We start from the raw sequence: 20,000 nt of genomic DNA on the forward strand, positions 1-20,000 counted from the left end.
AGTTCGTTTTTCGTTCGAAAATACAAGATAATAATAATCTTTGTTATTTAAATTTATAAGTGAGTCCTGATTAGTAAAACTACAGTTATAATAAACCCTAAACAGGATTTACTTTCGATAGCTCGGTTCCATGATCGATTTGTCTGGCAAATGGGAAAGGATTACTATTTTCTATATCGAACTCTATCAACACTTATCGTTGATATATAAAACTTGAAGTTGCATTTTTATTGTTTACTTTAGCTCTTTGCATCAAGTGGCTTCAAGTCTTGTCTCGCGCGAATACAATAAAAAAAAAACTGTTTTGAAATTAAAAAAAAATAATTTTTTTACTGACCGGTGAACCATCGGTGCTGTTAGAATAACGAACAATATATTTTTTCATGATGCCATTGTGTTCTTTTGGAGGTTTCCAGAGGAGTTGAACGGTGTTTCTATCCATGACAATGGCTTTAACAGAGGATGGTCGGCTGGGCGCTGAAGAATATAACAAAATAAAAAAGGACAGAGAAGACAATCAGTATAATATCAATATCAACATAATAAAAATATTTTGTTATCTTTATTGTTTAATTGCTTGCTTGCTTGCACGCTGAACGTTTTATATGGCGGAATAACACAAGAATGAGACAAACAGTGATGAGTGAGAGATGTACTGGAAGATTGTGGGAAGAAAACCTAGTATTACTGGTAGTAGTATGAGTGGCAAGACCATAAAAGAAAAGGTTATCATAGATTAAAGTACGAGATATCTTTAATAATTGCCAGACTTTTTTCGTATGGGCACTTTTATTAATAAAGTAATCTCCTTCGGCTGCAATGCCATTTTTCCACCGTTCCAACAACTCATGAATGTCCTCGTGTGAGAGCATGTTACTGACCCTTTTTACGGCCTCTTTCATCTCAGTTGCCTAATAGCAACAACCTATTCGGTTTCCCTTGAGCTTGGGGAATAACCACAAGTCATAAGGACCAAGGTCTGGATTGGGAAGAGGATGAGGAACTGTCGATGCCCGTCTTGGTCAAATAATCTGTGATCTTCTCTGGGCGCCTTTGGGAGAAACTTTGCATAAATCTTCTACATCTTCAGTTCATCGTGAATAATTGCGTTTACAGTTCCCACACTGACATCAAACCCTGCACTTATTGTCTCTATAGACACACGCTGGTCTTTATCCATGAAATTCTTTATTTGGCCAATCAACTTTGGTGGTCTGACTTCTTTACTCCTCCAACTTTTCTCACCACCTCACAAATTCTCTGCCTTCCTTGAATCTCTTATGCCAGGGTTTCATTCGCAGGTATTCCAAGATTGTTCAAAAGCAGTTCAAAGAATTCCATACATTTCAGTGACATTTTTTCTAAGTTTAAAACAGAATGCTATTGCATATCGTTCTCCTAAAGTGCCCTCGCGTGCAGATTGTAATTTTTAAAAAAATCACCACGCTTTGGTCAGGTATATTTCAATTCCTGTTGTAGCTGTCCATTTTAACCTGAAATCATAAACATTGTTTAGTCATATCATAAGATGTATAGCAATAACATACTGTTTTTTCAAGAGTCTACGATAATCTTAAATAACTGGACAAATTAAGTCTGGAAACATATTGAAAGCACCTGGTAATCTAATCTTACTGACATCATCAGGGACATTGAAGATCAAATCAGTGCAGTAAAAGTATTGAAAATTTACTTTCATTTAATTTTTAATGTTTTATAAAAAAAAGACTGAAACTATATCAAATGTGTAGTCTCATATGACTTTCTCGTGCATCTCGTGTATTTGCATTTATTTTAATGCAATACGTCTACTTGATATAATTTTTGATAAGCAAATTATTTATTTTAAACTATTTGAACTGATACAATATATAGACCAACAGAAAGGTGAACACGATCATTTTATTTCTTTAAAACTATCTGTAGCTGACAAGTATGTGTACGATAGGCATGATAGGGAGAGCCTAGAACAGCAAGAGTGGCATCTAAACTGTAATAGTGTCATGTGATGATGAAGCTGAGAAATTTTATTTCCTAAAACAGAATGATTTTGAATTTATCAAATGTTACAATTTGTTAATTAACGTCTACTTACATTCAAATAAAACCAATAAATTAAATTAATGGGTTCAAAACAATTTCCATGCTTGGTAACGGGTAATTATAATTGGTCATATAATAGTGGTCAGTTGAATATCTACCAGAACGTTCTAAGGCATGTCGCTTTGTATAGCTCTGAATGCTTGCCGACAATGAGCGAAGTAAAAGAAGGATTCGCCTTCATGGAAATTATAAGGCCGCGATATAGCTCAAGAATTAAACACGCTGACCACATATGTAATGGCGATATCCTAAGTCGTTACAACATCGCGCCTCTCGAGATTAGGATGCGAGAATGGCAGCACAGGGAGTTCGAGCATGTGCTGAGGGCCGACGAAATTACACATACATATGTAGGTATATGTGTTTTATATATATATATATATATATATATATATATATATATGTCTGTGTATATATATATATATATATGTTTATATATATATATGTTTGTATATATATATATATGTTGATATATATGTTTATATATATATGTATGCTCATATATATGCTTATATATATATGCTTATATATATGCTTATATATATGTTTATATATATACGTTTATATATATGTTTATATATATATATATATATATATATATATATTTACTTAGGATATCGCCATTACATGCATTTTATATATATATATATATATATATATATATATGTATATATATATATATATAAACATATATATAAAAACATATATGTATATTAAGAATTGTGCTCAATCTCAATATGCATCAAGCTAAATTTGGTCGAGTGCAAAACGATGTTAGCGTGAACGGGGGTTGTACTTTCTCTTTATTGAACTGTTTTATTACTACTACTACTAACACTACTACTACTACTACTACTACTACTACTACGCTGCCCGATAGCGGGAACTGATTGGCTGGATCAGAGGTGGCAGTGCCGCCTTGGGCTACTGAAACTGTGTTATCATTCTGGTTGGCGAATGATGAGGACAGGGTATCGCCCATGCTTTCACATTTTGCATGATGACAATTATATATATATATATGTGTGTGTGTGTGTTTGTATATAAGTACATACGTGTATAGATATATACATCTTTATTAATTTTTATGCATACACACATATATATGAGTGTATATATATATATGTGTGTGTGTGTGTGTGTGTGTGTGTGTGTGTGTGTGTGTGTGTGTGTGTGTGTGTGTGTGTGTGTATAATGCATTCTGACCACTATTTAAAGCTGACAGAAAGAGAAAAATCCATCGCCGTGGATTAAACAAAGTGTTCAGGAAAAACACAAGGAAAAACATAAAGAAAAACAAAACACATACGATCCAAAAGATAATCTCAGCAATAATAATAAATATTTCAAATAAAAAATATTCAGGTGCAGCCAAATGTTTAACTGAAGGTCCACTTTCTACTCTCGATGGGATAAAATATTCTCGTTTCATGAGCTATGAGCATGTTGAATTGTTTATAAATTATATTTTATTCGTATTTTATATCGACTCTAGTGAAGATCAAACCTTTCACATCCAGAAGATTGGTCACTTGGAACTGTTTCATCCGTTTACCCAAGCGTTTTTTGGACAATGGAATTTAAAAGAATGACATCCAATCGTGAATAGTATTATTACTTATACACACACATACAGAAACACACACATATATATATATATATATATGCATGTATATATATATGTATCACTCTCTCTGTTTCTTTCTATATATTTCTCTCTCTCCCTCTCTCTCTATATATATATTTATGCGCGCGTGTGTGTGTGTGTGTGTGTGTGTGTTCATTATCAAATAGAAAAAAGTCATAGCTTTCACAACATGTATACTTTCAAATATTGTAATGGTGTTTTATTTTCTTCAATGTATTCACCCAGAAGAAGTCTTGCAATAAAGACGAATCGTCGATGGACATATAACTTGGTTTTTCTTTCTTATCTCTCTATCTCGTTGGCAAGATATTTCCATTATTCCCATCATATATATATATATAACTACTTAATTTACTCACATAAAATTAATATACGAAAGTATAGATTTTTGCGCAAACTTTAAGTATTTACTTCAAAAGTGCTCAATACATAGGTAAAGCTAGTTAATAAGTTATAAAATATATATGGCGATTAAGCTACACTGAATATTCCGCGTTTCATCCACTCTAGGACTCTTCAGAATGCGCGCATAAGACTGAAGAGTCCTAGAGCGGATGAAACGCGGACTATTCAGTGTAGCTTAATCGCCATATATATTTCATAACTTACTATATATATATATATATATATATATATATATATATATATACATGCACACACACACATATATATACATATATATATATATATATATATATATATATATATATATATATATATATATAACCTTTTATCAACTCTTCATGGAACGAGAATAATCTATCACTGAGTATTAAACAAAGTTCAGTTTGAAAAGATATAACAAAATAAGAATAATAGTCCGAATAATCATCGCAAGTGTATTTCTTATCATTTGAAAAATTCAGAAAATACAACATAATTAAATATTATATTTTAAAAGCCATTTTCAAAAATGTATTCAGATGTATTTATTTGGTGTTTAGTTGCAGCATTAGTCAGCAACATTTTCTTGTGCGATATGCAGCCTTGGCTTTTTCTGATTTCATATAGAGTTAGGATTCAGTTCGTCCGCCTTGAGGTCTTTGTATAAAGTGAGCCACTACTTTTGTTTAAGCCAACGTTTCGGACCTTGTTTTACGGACGCGTCCGCCATGAAACCTCTTTTTGCAAACCTCTTGTCGTTTACGTGCAGTAATGTTCTTAACAGTGCAAACTATTTTCGTGATTTTATCTGTCAACCTATAATTGTTGTAAATGAATAAATATCGACCATGTATGTGATATGATTAGAACATATTTACCATCTTCGTTGGTTCGGACGTAGAGTGGCATGCTTCGGGCACCTTCACCCATCCTTGTAAACGCAAGAACCTCGATGCTGTAGTTGGTGAACTTTTTTAGATTGTGGAGAACGGCGCGAAAGTTAGACACCCTAACGTAACTTGCGTCAGATTCATCTGAAATAAATGTACATTGTCTCAATTATAATTGTGTTGTAGTACCGTGTACGCACGTGTATTCAATGATTAAATAAGATATATTTAATGACTAGGGCTAGAACAAAAGCATATTCTTTCCATTGTTTTGTCTTTCGAGTGTGTAATCATTGATATCTTATATGATTCTCGGTTGATTAACTGTGTCTAACTGTGTCGGATACATATTCGAGAGTAAAACCAATGAAAAGAATACGCTGTTGTCATAGCCCTATTAATTATATAAAAATGCAAGCATGAAAAGTAATGCTGTTAAGATTTAAACAGAAAAGTAAAAGGACCAGTTATTAAAATTGGAAAAAGAAACAAGACAGATATTCTAGTAAAATATATAATACATTTATAACTTCAAATACTTCAACATTAAGAATTTCTATGTACTGTAATAAATTGAATTTTAAAAATTCTTAATGCTGTAATATTTTAAGTTATAAATGTATTATATTTTTTACTATAATATCTTCTCATTTTCATTTTCCAGTTTTTACAACTAGATTTTTATTTTATTTTTCTAAGTTTAATCTTAACCATATTAATTTTCATACTCGAATTTTTCTATGTAATCCATAATTTTTACAGACTTTGCTTTGAAATAATATTTTCTTTTTTGTGTTCAATATTATACGGTTTGTCAACAATCCATAACAAAACAAAACAAAAAAAAATATTGCCGACTTATTAACTAACTAAAAAAATCAAATAAAAGACGTGATTAAGTAAATAAACAGTAAGCAGGGACACAAAAAAAAAGAAACAGAATTAGAGTGCGACATCGTAAGCGAAAGATCATCTGCTCTAGCACGGCAAAAAAGAGAGAAACAGAATTAATGGGCGACGTGTAAGCGAAGGATTATAAGCCCTAATATGGTAAACAGCATCATTTTCGTTTATTCTATCTATATAACCCTCCCTCCAAAAATGACATGCGAAAAACATTCCCGCTATGATTTATAAAAGTGTCGACGACGAAAAAGTTGCGATGGTAACCAACAGCCAATCACAAGAAATCGTTTTCAAAACGTGGACGATTTCACCGGCTTTGATGACAATACATATATGTGAGTGTGAACCATTCGTTGATCTTGATTCAATCCCGGGAAACGTCGGGTTCTCCTGCTTGCAGTCAATTAAAAAGAAAAGTCTCAAAATCCTACTCAAATTAAAAAAGAATTTAAGAAAAATCAAACAGCATGCATTTGATTTTAGCTAGATAAAAAAAAGCGTAATAATCTATTAGTGTCTGCTTTGCCGCTGCATTTTAATGAAATATGACTCATGTTTTCTTCTTTTTTTTTCAACTTATGTTCACCCCTTACTAAGCATATCGCCACTTGGACGTAAGGGTCTACTATTTGGGGCCATGTCTAGGAAAGATTAGCAAGATATTTATTCATGTTACATTTAAACTTCTGCATATCAGTGCAGCCAGGGAAGCAGACAGCAGGAAGGGAATTCCAAAGTCTAGCTGATCGAGAGAAGAAACTATTAGAATAGAAAGCTTCCTGTCATTTAGGGACATCGACAGTGAAGGGGTGAGATCTTATTACTAAGCGAGTTTGTCGGGGTGTGTACGTCGAGGTGGTACAATACATGTGAAACGAGTTCATAAGAACAAACTCTATTAAAATATTTGTAAAACAGGAACAGTGATGCAATATTGCGGCGATGAGACAGGGGCTGGAGCTTAGTTGATGAAGTGGGACCGATTAGATGGACAACTCTTTTTTGGACTTTATCTAAGAGGGAGAGACTAGTGGTAGATGCACCAGCCCAGATGTGGCAACAATACTCCATGCATGGGTGAATGGTGGCTTGTAAAGGTACAGGATACTCTCAGGCATCTTCTTTGCAGCAGCCTTTGCAATGTCCTCTACGTATTCATTCCAGTTCATATTGCCCGCAAATGTTAGGCTGAGGAGTTTCTTCAGATGGATTTCTTCTTCAGATTTTGTATAAAAATGTTGAGTTTTGTTAAATATAGCCAAATCATCAACAAGCATGGCCGAAACCATCGACTGAAATATCCTTTTCCATCTTTCATGTTTTGTTTTTGTCGTTATTTTTAATAGCGTGTTAACATACTTATCCACATATTCATAAGCCCAACCGATGCTTAGTTCATCCTTAATCATCGTCCGTCAAACTAAATATTATAAAAACTGAAAAATAATAGAAAATGAAGTATTACGTTTCTGAAATTTTTAGATGAGGATTGGTTATTGGTGTTATATGGATTTTTCTTATCTGGAGTTTTATTTTCAAAACGTTTTGGTTGATGTACAACAGATAAAAACATCCCCATGTTCGACAAGACACACTAGAAGATGGTCGGAGGTTACATCGATTGAAACGTTGTTCAAATGACACTCAAGATGAGGACAGTAGTTGGAAGTATACAAATAATACAAAAGTAAAATATGATGTGGAGACATGGCCTTGAACGGCATAGAGATTATTATTTTACTCCAGATTAAGTTCAAGAATTATGCCCTGTTCAATGTATAAAACATATATGCCCGGGAAGTACTAACCTTCATCTTGTCGAACTTCCTTGTAAAGAACCTTGTAGCCTTGGAGTACACCTTGTACGGTGTGATACATCGACTCTGCCCACGAGACTTCAATGCTGGTTGAACTGACAGCATGGGCCTTGACATCCTGAGGTGGAAGGCTCGGTACTGCAAACGGAAAGACAGTTTGTATGTTAGTTTAGACCGGAATTAATGTATTAGGCACATCAATATCAAAATATCATTTGGATAAGATCAAGTACGTCCAAGGATAGAATACTGTTGCCATATCTGGGCAGGAGCTGCTAAAAACAGCCTATCCTGCCTTGACAGAGTACAAAATAGACTTCGTGGCTTAGTGGGGGGATGCCCTTTTCTCTACCCTGCAACCTCTCTCCCACAGAAGAGACGTTGCGAGCCTATCCTTGTTTTATCGTTATTTTCATGGCAGGTGCTCATCTGAACTCCAACCTCTGGTCCCCCCTCGCCAATCTTTCACGAAAAACACTCGTCTAGCTGAATCCACTGTGAAAAATTTCCCCCACTCTATATCTGTGCCTAAATCAAAACGCGGATTCCATGAACAAAGCTTCTTTCTTAGAACTGCACGCCTGTGGAACTCTGTTCCGTCTGCCTGCTTCCCACCGGACTACAACTTGGATGTGTTCAAGTCCAATGTTAACAAATTCCTAATGAACCGCCCCCTTAAGTAAACACTTCATCAAATCTCCACACTAACGTAATGTACTTGCAATAACCCTTATCCTTGAGTGGCTTCCGGGCCTTGATAAGTTGTGATCACTGTGTAAAAAAAAATAATAGTATATGGTCCGATACTATAGTTCTTTTCATCTATCTTCCAGACTAGAAGGAGAGATTCTTCTAGACTGAAGATAAAAAAAAATCCAATTTTGTGGGAAGCTGTATTTACCTCACATTAAAATCCGACTTTGTGTCTGAATTTGGCTTCATAGAAAAGCAAGTAAATATTCATCTTGCGGTTTATCTGAAGTTCATTTTAAATTACTATGATGTTGTTTTTTTGTGTGGCTTTTTTCATTTTAAATTTGGTTACATACAAGTCGTAATACAATGATGAATATAGCAAAGTGGTTTACGACAGGAAGTAGAAAACCTGCATGTGGCAAATGCTATTCACTTCGTTCCAAATAAACACTTTCATCAAAGCTACACTTTTGTTTACCCTCCTTGCGTGGATGTGAATAAGATTACATTATTAGACGACTATACATTCTTCTGTGTATTTCTTTCTCACGACTACAAGAATTAAATTAATTGTTGCTCTATTTATTTATTGTTACTCTATCACTAGTGTTTAATTGTAAGAGTGTAAAATCTTAGCAGAATCTTAAAAAAGCAATTTAAAAAGTAACAAATACAATATTTCTACATTAAAAAGCAGTGTAGGAATGATGAGAAATCATTTGGAAACCAAATTCGATGCTAAAATATTTTTGTCAATAAATAGAAGACTAAAATATTTCAGCCGCCCCAGGCTTCCTTGGTAAGTTATATACATTTAATTTTAAATATTCACACCGTCTCCCCAGAGAAAGTTCTGAGTGACACGTAGCGAATAGGAAAATTAAACTTTTTCATGAATAAAGTTCTCAACGGTTGTTAAGCTCGACCTTATGCCAAATTTCACCACACTTTGAAATAGGAAGAAATAATTGTTAAAAATCAGCTCAATACCATATTTCATTTTATAAGTATATGACCAGTATTTACGCTCGAGCAAATATTAAAATATCGCACTTACCGTCTTCTAGAGTAAAGGCGGTGACATCGTTGGATATCGGCCCGTCACCCTTTCCGTTATAGGCGCGAACGTGAAGGTCATAACGTGTGAATTTGAGCAAATTCTTCATTTGCATCTCCAGGTCACTATTGTTTTCAGTCAACATTTTGGTGTATTTGTAAGCATCGCTGGTGTTGTACTGTTTTATACCAACTTCGTAACCGATGATTTCGCCATTTTGATGTTCATACAGTGGCGGCTAAAAGAAATAAGGAAAATCGATAAACTAGATGGAAAAAGATCATATATGATATAGCACTTAAATCTTCACATCTTGTGTGTTATTCTCACTACGTAATGGCCGATGTAATTTCCGACTTTTTCCATGGGTATCTTATCGAACTCAGAAATTCTGTTGATTAACTTATTGGCATTTGGACCAAGATCAAAGTGAATGTTTAAAAAATGTTTTAAACAATTGGGTTCTAAGTAGAACGTTTCGCAGTACGAAAGGGTGAATGCGGTATTATGTTGAAAGAAGATACTAGTAAAGAGAAACATTTGTTTAGGTCTGGAGTGACAAGGATGACCAACGACCCCCCCCTCAACAAAGTTTTTGTTCAGTCGGAACTTACATTGTAATTTAGCTTGAATAAAAGATTTAATATCTCAAAGTGTAGTATCTGTTATTCCGATGCTACACTTTAATTTCTTGTTCTCTGTCAGTGAAGGAGAAATCCTTCAGGACTGAGGCAATTTTTACGTTATCTCCTTTTCTCCACGTTAAAAACCCCCTGGTGTCTAACTCTGCCCCGTGAGGAGACATTGTAATTAAGAACTCTTATCCTTCGGGCCAAAATCAAAATGTAGTATCTGTTCTTCATATGATACACTTCAGTTTCTTGTTCTCTGTCAGTAGAAAATAAATCTTTCACGACTGAGACAATTTTTACTTTTGCCACTTTTTCCTTACGTTCTGGTGTCTAACTCTGTCCCATGGGAAGGCATTGTAAATAGGAAGTCTGTAATTTGCACGAAATTTCAAACTGAACCCTTTACATGTTCCATGGTAGCAGCATGCCCTCGTTTCCTCAGATATGACAAATTAGAACTCTTAAATAATTCGTCACTGTAATATTAGTACATTCCACACTGAGGATTGAACCTTCAACTCCAAGAAAAGCACCACTAAAAACTGAATTTTACTGTTGAGCCATGGATAATTTAATTCCCAGTGAGAATGATACTTACATAACAGTTGTGAGTTACTTGAGATTTCTATCCGGCTAATGAAACAAAAGCAAGTTACGCGAAAGTCCGTGCAGATTGCCGAGTTTGACAAAAAAAAATATTATGTTCGAGAAGATATATCCGAAAAAGGTTGGGGGCGGAGTTACATCGACGCAAATATTGTGAGAATAAAACTCAGGATGAGAACAGTAGCCTGAATAATCAAAATAAGCAAGGTTATCAACCCTCATGTCGTCAAGTTTCGGAAACATAACAGAGTAACTTTGTTAATTAATAATAATATATAGGAAAACCTCGCATATCTTACGTCCATCACTGGACCCAATATCATGCTCTTATCAATATTTATTTCACCCGCAAAAAAAAAAAAAAAAAATTGACTATGACTCTTCTAACATTCTAGCGTTTTTTCTTTTTACGAAATTAAATCTAAAAGACAGATTGATAAGAAACAAATGCGTTCAGTTGAATATTGGCGCAATTAATTTTAGCTTCATATTATTTTTACAAATTCGTTTTACCACATATTATTTTTTTCATTTAAATAAATATTTGAATAATGAATAAATAAATAAATAAATAAATAGAACTTATTCAATGTGTAAAAGTAGTGTTGGGTCGTTTAATCGGAGTCGGAATCGCAAAAAGGAAATCAGGGTGTATATCTTCACATGATTATGAAAATTGCTGATGGTTTCATTAATAGGCTCTTTTTTCTTTCCCTTTTTTGTCTCTTTAAACCCATTTCTTACTATCCGACATTCTCAGGTTGTCTCTATTCAGAAAATTAAACGGGTTTCATAAATATTTGGAATTGCTTAATATTTCCAAAATGATTTTGGAATTGCCTAATATTTATAAAGCTCTACTGTGATGTCATTATAGACTCAATAACACTCGTCTTTACTCCCTCTCACCTCCCTGTCTCCAGACCCTATTTCTTCTTAACTTCCCTATATGTTCCAATCATTTTTTCTCTTCATCAATTAGCTCTTATTTTTCTTTCTCTTATAATTATGTACATCATTTGATTCTTCTCGCCGTTTAATAAACATTATTATAATAGTAGAAGTTGAAACAAAGATAGCAGTACATAAATATAGTAAAATAATAATATTACCGATGGTTATAATAATAATAATAATAATAATAATAATAATAATAATAATAATAATAATAATAATTTTTATGCGATGGCGAAAATATAATCAATATGTCGGCAATAGTGGGATGACTTGAAAAGGGTTGAAGCAGTTTAGTTTTTATCTTATGCGTAAATATGTTGGCATAACTGGAACCATTTTAGTGCCCATTACGGTGCTTTGCATTTGGGGATAATTTTTGCTGTTTATTTAAAGTTGTTGTGTGTAGAAACGAAGTATATTAGTTTGCAAATGTATTGTATTCTGTTGTCAGGGAAATTATTGTGAAGATGGAATATTTTACAGGCATGTGAGAGATGTTAGTGTATAGAGCTGATACGGCTAAGGTTACTAAAATACTTTGTGAAAAATCATTGATTTGTCTGATAGTGTTGAGTAAACGTATGTATGTATGTATATTTGTGTGTGTATATATATATATTGGGGTGGAGAGGGCTCCCGTAAGCCGTGGTGAAGGCAACCTTTCTAGAAGAAGCAAATCTCTGATTTAAAAAAAAACATAAAGCGGAAGACCATTACCCGCATTAAGCTGGTCTGCAGTTTAATTTGTTGCTGGCTATCTTGCTATTGCTTGTTGCTGGATCTCAACATTTTGAACCGAGAGAGAGAGACTTAGCTGTCGTACAAAGCTAAGACTCTGTAACATCATATTTGTATAGATACTCCCTCAGGCATTTGGGCTCATGGATTTTAAATGTCTGAGGGAGTGGCACTCGTCTTACAAGACGTTGCAATCATATTCATATGTGTTTATACACCTATATACATATGTGTACCTATACTATGTGTATACATATATATGTACATATATATATACATATGCATATATATATATATATACGTGTGTGTGTGTGTTTATTCCTGGTTTCTTTTCATTCTAAGACAGAAAATCGATCAATGTCCTGAAGCAGAATATACTATTTACACATTTTGTTGTTATATTTCTCAGTGTCAAGTAGTTTATAATTGGTAAGAATTTTATGTTTTCATTCATATCTGAGAATGCCCTGAGCTACTTTTTATCTACATTAGATTCGTAGAATAGCAGACTGTAAACGAGGTAGACTCTTTCAGCTTTAGTAATTATTTCTCTAAATCGTGATTTTCTCAAAATTCTGCTAACCCTCAAAATATCTCCAACTGAGGAGTAAGAGCTTACATAAGACACCACGAACTTTAAATTATAACCATTCAAAAGATACATTTATTCACTACAGGGTAAGTACAATATGCCTGTTTATATAAAGTGCCTTGTATTTGGGATTAATGACGCAAACTATAGACAACGAAAGTCAAACTTCGAAAAATATGTAAAATTATTATCAAATGTAAAACTTACCCTCCAAGTCAATTTTAATGATGTTGACCCACTTGCCTGAACTCTAACATCCGTCGGTGGACCAGAAGGTGCTGAAAAAGGAAAACGCAATTTAGCTAGAGGCATCACATAATAGTTGCTTTATGTAACGTGAACAAATACATCTTCAATTTGATTGGTCGAACCTATTTTTTTTCATCTCTGAAACATCTTTCACAGATGTGGATTGTTCCCATTTACTTGCCTCCCTACGAGGGCCGACTTAGACACAAGGTCGGTTTTTAATGTGGGGAAAATCCAGCTCCCCAAAACGAGGCACTCTTGATAGGAACAAAAATTAAAAAATTTTCTTAGTTATGAAGGATATCTCCTCCGTGAAGGATTTCTCCTCCACTGACCTGAAGGCGAACTGACATAAAAGGCGAAGTGTTGCATTAAACAGGTACTACACTATGATTCTGGCCCGCAGTCCGACGTTAATTGTAACTAAGTCTTCTCCATACTTATTAGGGCATGTGTTCTTTAAAATTGACTTATATATGCTCCGCTTCCTTTGTTCAAGCTCATTTGATTAGTTTTTCTAGTGGTCTTCATCAATTTGCTGGCTTGAAATTTCATTTTAATACATATAAAAGATGTTTAAGCAAGTGGTTATATTAATTGCAATCACTGACGAATACTGTTACACACCGTCTAGAAATTGGGATTGAAAAGCCAGCGCACAAAACAGCCTAGACAACCGGTTCTCCATATACCAGAACTCGCGGTATATGCGATTTGCAATGACCAAATCCGTGGTTTCGTAAAAGTAGGGCGCTTTACTAAAAAATCGCGTGACCTGCAAACATCAGAGCTGAAGTTCTCTGATTATGAACTGAGAGTATTGCGTATTCTGAAAGATGATTATTTTCTGTTTCAGTTCTCAAATTAGTTACAGAAGGATTCATAAAACTGGTCCAAAGTGATTGTATTTTATTTTCTCAAAGATCAGAAAATTATTTTCCATTTGGACAGAGAGTATTTTTTGTCGAAAAAATGCTGTGAAGTTTTACCAGACACACACGCACACACAGACGTTCAGCTTTATATTATAATATATATATATATATATATATATATATATATATATATATGTATATATATATATACGTATACACACAGACACGAGGGGTGTGCAATAAGTAATGCCCCTGACCCGCTTCCAATTTTCTGATCTAGCTGAAATTTTGCATGTGCAATGATTTATATCTCTACGGGTTATGTGGCAAATTACAGCTCTGAAGTAATTGTGGTTTCTGTTTTACAGGTGTTTGAACTGAGTCAGGTGTGAAATGGAGCCTGTTTAATGTCGAACAGTGATCCGGATTTTGTATTTGAAAGGACGCACACCACAGAATACTTGATGAAATGAAAGAAACTTATAGTGATAATGCCCCATCATATGACCTTGTAAAACGCTGGCATCGTGACTTCAAACATGACCGGAAGTCTGTGGAAACAGCTCCAAGACTTGGTCGCCCCCCCTTCTGCCATTTATGAGGCATCTGTCCATCAAGTTGAGACTGCCATTTTGGAAGATCGGCGCATTACTATTCACCAAATAGCCTAAGATGGCAAGATTAGTACAGGGTCTGTGGAAACTATCATTCATGACCATTTGCATATGCATAAGGTGTCTGCTAGATGGATTCCCAGGTTGCTAACACCACTCCAGAAGCGAGAACGCCTCGAGTACTCGAGGATGAATTTGGAGATGTGCTAAGAAGATGAGTCAAAGTTTTTCAAAAGACTGATTACACAGGATTAAACCTGGGCCCATCACTATGATCCAGAGACCAAAGCCGAGTCAATTCAGTGAAGGCACTTTGACTCACCACCTCCAAAGAAGGCAAGTGTGCAGGCCTCCGCTGGCAAGGTCATGCTCACAGTCTTCTGGGACCAGGACAGAGTAGTGATGACAGATTTCCTGGTAAAGGGTCCCAAAATTACAGGAGCCTATTATGCTTCACTTTTGAGGAAATTAAAGGAAGCCATCGAAATCAAGAGGTGGGGCAAGTTCAGCAAGTTCAGGACAATGCTCCGGTCCACACCTCGCATGTCGCCAGATTTGAAGCACGGGCGTGTGGTTATGAAATCCTTCCCCATCCTCCCTACTCTCCTGACCTTGCACCCTCTGACTTTAACCTCTTCCCAGCAATGAAGTTATTTTTTAAAGGAAAGCGTTTCCCAGGTGAGGCAGCCTTGATTTCTGAAGTCACGTCGTGGTTGGAGGACCAACCCGGGGTGTTCTACAAAAACGGTCTCCAGAGCTGCATCAAGAGATGGGAGAAATGCATTACTCTGGGTGGTCCGTATGTACAAAAAGACTAATAACTGTGCCAAGTTTCGTTGCTCTACTGCTATGGAAAGTTGGTCAGGGAATTACTTATTGCACGCCCCTCGTGTAATATATATATATATATATATATATATATATATATATATATATATATTATTAATTATTATATATCATAAACTTTTAAGAAATCTGATTATGTAGGTGCTTAGTCTTCGATAGGTTAAAATTAATTAATTTTTTTTTCCTTCCGGGAATCTAAACTGCATTCTTTATTTTTATTTTTGCATTTTTAGTGGTGTTCAAGCGACTCTATAAGTCACTCCGTTGGTCGGTCGGTCGGTCTGTCCGTAACACTTTGGCCAAGATCAAAGTGTAGTATCTGTCCTTACTACATGCTGTGCTTATTGTGATATAAAATGGGGGATCACTTTTCTGCATTAATTTAATGTAAAATGATCACCAGCTTTTAAACCTGTTATTCAAGTCATTCTCCAGATCATTCAAGTTGTTTTGAAGGATTCCAATTATTTTGAAAGCATTCAAGTAATTCTTAAGGCCATTCAATTCATTCTTAAGTTCATTAAAGTAATTCCAAGTCATTTTCTTTTTATTTATTTAAGTCATTTCAGCCCATTTTTCGGTCATTTTAGTTTATCTTTAAGAATTTCATGTCAATCTTACATTCACGCATTCATTCATTACACGAGAGCACGCGACTAATTGCTATCAGCCTTGTTTTATTCAAAGCTTCTTTAGACTATATATATATATATATATATATATATATATATATATATATATATATATATATATTGAATACTAACAAGGTGACTCAACGTTGCCCGGGATTGAACGATGATCAACGAATATTTCACACTACCATATTTTTGTTGCCATTGAAATCGATGAAATCATCTATTTTTCAATCAAATTAATTGATTGTATTCTCTTACTGGGGACCCATCGCAATGGACTCAGATGAAGCTTTACATGCCTATCACAGTGACTAAATTCACATGTGAGTCTACATTGCACTGTAGAGAACCAACTATTGATTTTATATAATTATTTTTATATATAATCGCTTTTTTATTACATTTTCACCCCAAACAAGGCGCATTGACACTTTGATGAAGGGGGCTACTATTAGGGACACAGGCTATAAGCGTACTAGGTGGGGAGATGCGCAGCAAAATGTCGGTTCACGTTACACTTGAACTTCTGCATGTCAGTATAGTTGGGGAAGCAGGAACCTGGCAGAGAGGTCCAAAGTCTTGCGGTTCTGGGGAAGAAACTACGGGAGTAGAAGGCTCTGTTACATCTAGGGATCTCTACAGTGAAGGGGTGGGATTGTACTGCTTATCGGGTTTGTCAGGGGTATTTACGTAGAGGGGGTACAAGTGCTTGCAGCTCCTCGGAACATACACTGTTAAAGTACTTGTAGAACGGGCAGAGGGATGCTACATTTGCGTCGATGGGACAGAGGCTGAAGCTTGAATGATAGTTCAGGACATATTAGGTTGGCGACTCTCTTTTGAACCTTGTCTAGGAGTGAGAGACTAGTAGCAGATGCACCGGCCCAAATATGACAACAATACTCCATACATGGGCGAATGGTGGCCTTATAGAGGTATAGGATACTTTCAGGGGTTAGTAGCTTTCTAGCATGGTAGAGAGAACCTACCTTTTTCGCAACGTCCTGGCAATGCTCTCAATGTAATTATTCCAACTTATGTTTCCTGTGAATGTTAGGCCGAGGAGTTTAAAAGATGTGCTTTCAGATAAAGAGTCTTTGGTCATTGCTATTGGTGGAAGCGAAGGTTTCTTGTAGTTATTGAAGGAAACAAGTTTAGTCTTGGCAGCAATGAATGTGACCATCCATTTTTGTCCCCATTCCACTACAGATTGGAGGTAATTCTCTAGTGTTTCTGCCATTTCTTTAGATATGTGTTCATTTGTTTTCCTGTCGTGCCTGTTATAGAGCGTGGTGTCGTTAGCATATATACCCATCTCACAGAGAATTTTGTCAGGGAGGTCATTTATGAATATTAGGAATAATAGAGGTCAAAGGATAGACCCCTGAGGCACTCCCGCATTTATATCATATTGTACGGCCATCGAGGACAACCTGGATTTTTTTTATCTAAGAAAGATTTAATTATGTTAAGTATTCTACCAGTGATATTGTAGGATCTGATTTTCCTAAGAAGACCTTCATGCCATACCCTGTCAAAAGCCTTAGATATATCTAGAGCTACCCCTCTACCCTCCCCTGCTTTGTCAAGTGAATGGTATTGTAATGTTTTAAAATGCAAAAGTCAAGTATCATGCCGCAATTGCGTTCTAAATAAAAAAATCCATTTCGAAGCGCTCTAGTAATTGTTGATTTTATATGCCTGCCATTACTGGTTGTGGGTTAATAATGGCTTGAACTTCAGTTTAAAATTAAAAGTTAAGAGTCATTGTGAACTTGTGCTTTAAACTAAAATATTCATTTGGAATGCACCTCTATTCTATAAAAGAAGTTACTGTTTATTTTATATGTCAGACCTTTCGCTTTGTGCGGTAATAAAACTTCTGCACTTGTGGATGTAAGGCTGCATAAGATGTTAACTTTGGTCAAAATCGCCTGTTCCTTTTTTCATCGAATTATTTCGATTATAGATACGTATTGAAGACCTTCCGATACAAAACGTATCTTAGGACACTGCCAGACGCATAAATTAAATTCGTTTGAAATTTCATAAAAATCGACCCAGCCGTTTTCCAGTCCATAGGGAACTAACTCTCAGACACTCAGACGCACAGATACACAGACAAAGTCCTCTTTCTATAATAGATAGATTGGTAGATAGATAGATAGATAGATAGATAAATTGAGAGATAGATAGATACAAAATGTCTCATATAACTAAAAACCGGATTTGAAAAATGTCTAATTCGCTTACACTCACCTTCTTCGTCTGTTAAAACTGTAATCTCCTCACTTGGTTGGCCTACGCCGATGGAGTTGATGGCCATCATACGCACATGGTACTTGTAAAACGGATGTAGATCCAATATGTCCGCCGTCAAGTTTTTTGCTGACATAATGGTCACATTGGTTGGAATTGTTTGCCAACGATCTGGATGAAACAGAAAAACAATTGAAGTTGGTCAAATGAAAGTCAAACGAATATCAAACTTTGAATAATTAATTAAGTTTTAGTAACAATATATATCCTGCAAATTTGGTATAAAATGTTGTTTTTTTTTCCGAGAAATGATTGTCTATGGAATACTATTTTGCTATCCTACTTTCCAGCTTACTACACCATGACTGTCTGCAATTCCAACGTTAACAAGTTTTTGTTAAGTTGTTTTCTTAAAAAATATAATTTTATCCAATTTTTACGACTATGCTGTTGTTTTGGTAACATTTGGCCATATATATATATATATATATATATATATATATATATATATATATATATATATATATATATATATATATAAATAATATGATAGCATTTGTGTGTAAAGTTTACGTCCGAGTTACTGTGGTTTAATTGTTATGGACTTCCATTTCTCGTAATAAATACTTTTATCAAGAATTCTTCACAAGTTTTGGTTTCGGTTTCTATTATAGCTCAAGGAACTCAACATATATATATATATATATATATATATATATATATATGACAACACCTTTAAGAAATGTGTTTCTTATCGTTGAACACTTTCAGTTGAATTAAAGTCAGTCAATTTAGCTCTTATGCATAGATTATCGCATATCGATTAGATCACTGTCTGACTGACGTAAATGGATATTTAAAATTGAGATGTTTAAATTCAATGTTATTTCACGCGGTTAATAGTAGCCGAATGGATTAGGTCTTCGCTAATCGACCCAGAGACGTCTCGTGTTGTGGGGTTCAAATCGTTCGACTGGTGTTAATCGTAACACCCTGCACTAAAGATTCCCGAAAGGATGAAACACTAGTGTCTGTAGATATTTAATTGTTATAGTAAAAAAATTTTTTTTATATATATTCATAAGTTTTGGTTTGATGCACCCAAGTCCTATATATCGATATTTTTTTTTGAAATCGCAAATTTATAATTCTTAAAAATCGTCAGAACATTAACTCTCTAATAATATATAAAAATCTACAAGAATTAAAATATTTAAGCGTACTTTACGACCGGGCTACGCTGGGCGTCTCTGCTAACAAAGATATATACTTTAGCAGTTTTAACAAAAAAGCTACAATAATATCAAAGCTTCTCCATTTACGATGAAAATCTACAGAATGCCAACATCAATATATTACATATGAATAAATTCCCTGTGGAATTTTCACAGGTCCTGCTAATCTAAATTATAATATTATGTAAGCAATAAAATAAAACTTCAATTCATATACGCCATCCGCAAAAAATAAAAAATGAAATTCACAGCAAGCTTCAC

The 20,000-nt window shown here is 34.7% G+C and overlaps 1 protein-coding gene across 6 annotated transcripts in view; it reads right to left on the bottom strand.

Moving 5' to 3' along the window:
- The window catches only part of LOC145248920 (cell adhesion molecule Dscam1-like), a 401,357-nt gene that overhangs the window by 77,605 nt on the left and 303,752 nt on the right, over positions 1 to 20,000 (bottom strand). For all 6 annotated transcript variants that reach the window (XR_013863428.1, XM_080110708.1, XM_080110707.1 and 3 more), the window contains exons 18-23: positions 18,505 to 18,675; positions 13,234 to 13,304; positions 9,502 to 9,739; positions 7,740 to 7,886; positions 5,014 to 5,169; positions 338 to 477 (exon numbers count right to left, since the gene is read on the bottom strand). Coding sequence is in view for 5 of the 6 variants with exons in the window: in XM_080110708.1 (XP_079966834.1) it covers positions 338 to 477; positions 5,014 to 5,169; positions 7,740 to 7,886; positions 9,502 to 9,739; positions 13,234 to 13,304; positions 18,505 to 18,675 (923 nt within the window). In the remaining variant the exon portion in view is untranslated. The remainder of the gene's footprint in view (positions 1 to 337; positions 478 to 5,013; positions 5,170 to 7,739; positions 7,887 to 9,501; positions 9,740 to 13,233; positions 13,305 to 18,504; positions 18,676 to 20,000) is intronic.

The sequence above is a fragment of the Euprymna scolopes genome, chromosome 27, assembly GCF_053919585.1.
Source record: "Euprymna scolopes isolate OS-2025 chromosome 27, ASM5391958v1, whole genome shotgun sequence".
Classification (NCBI taxonomy): domain Eukaryota; kingdom Metazoa; phylum Mollusca; class Cephalopoda; order Sepiida; family Sepiolidae; genus Euprymna; species Euprymna scolopes.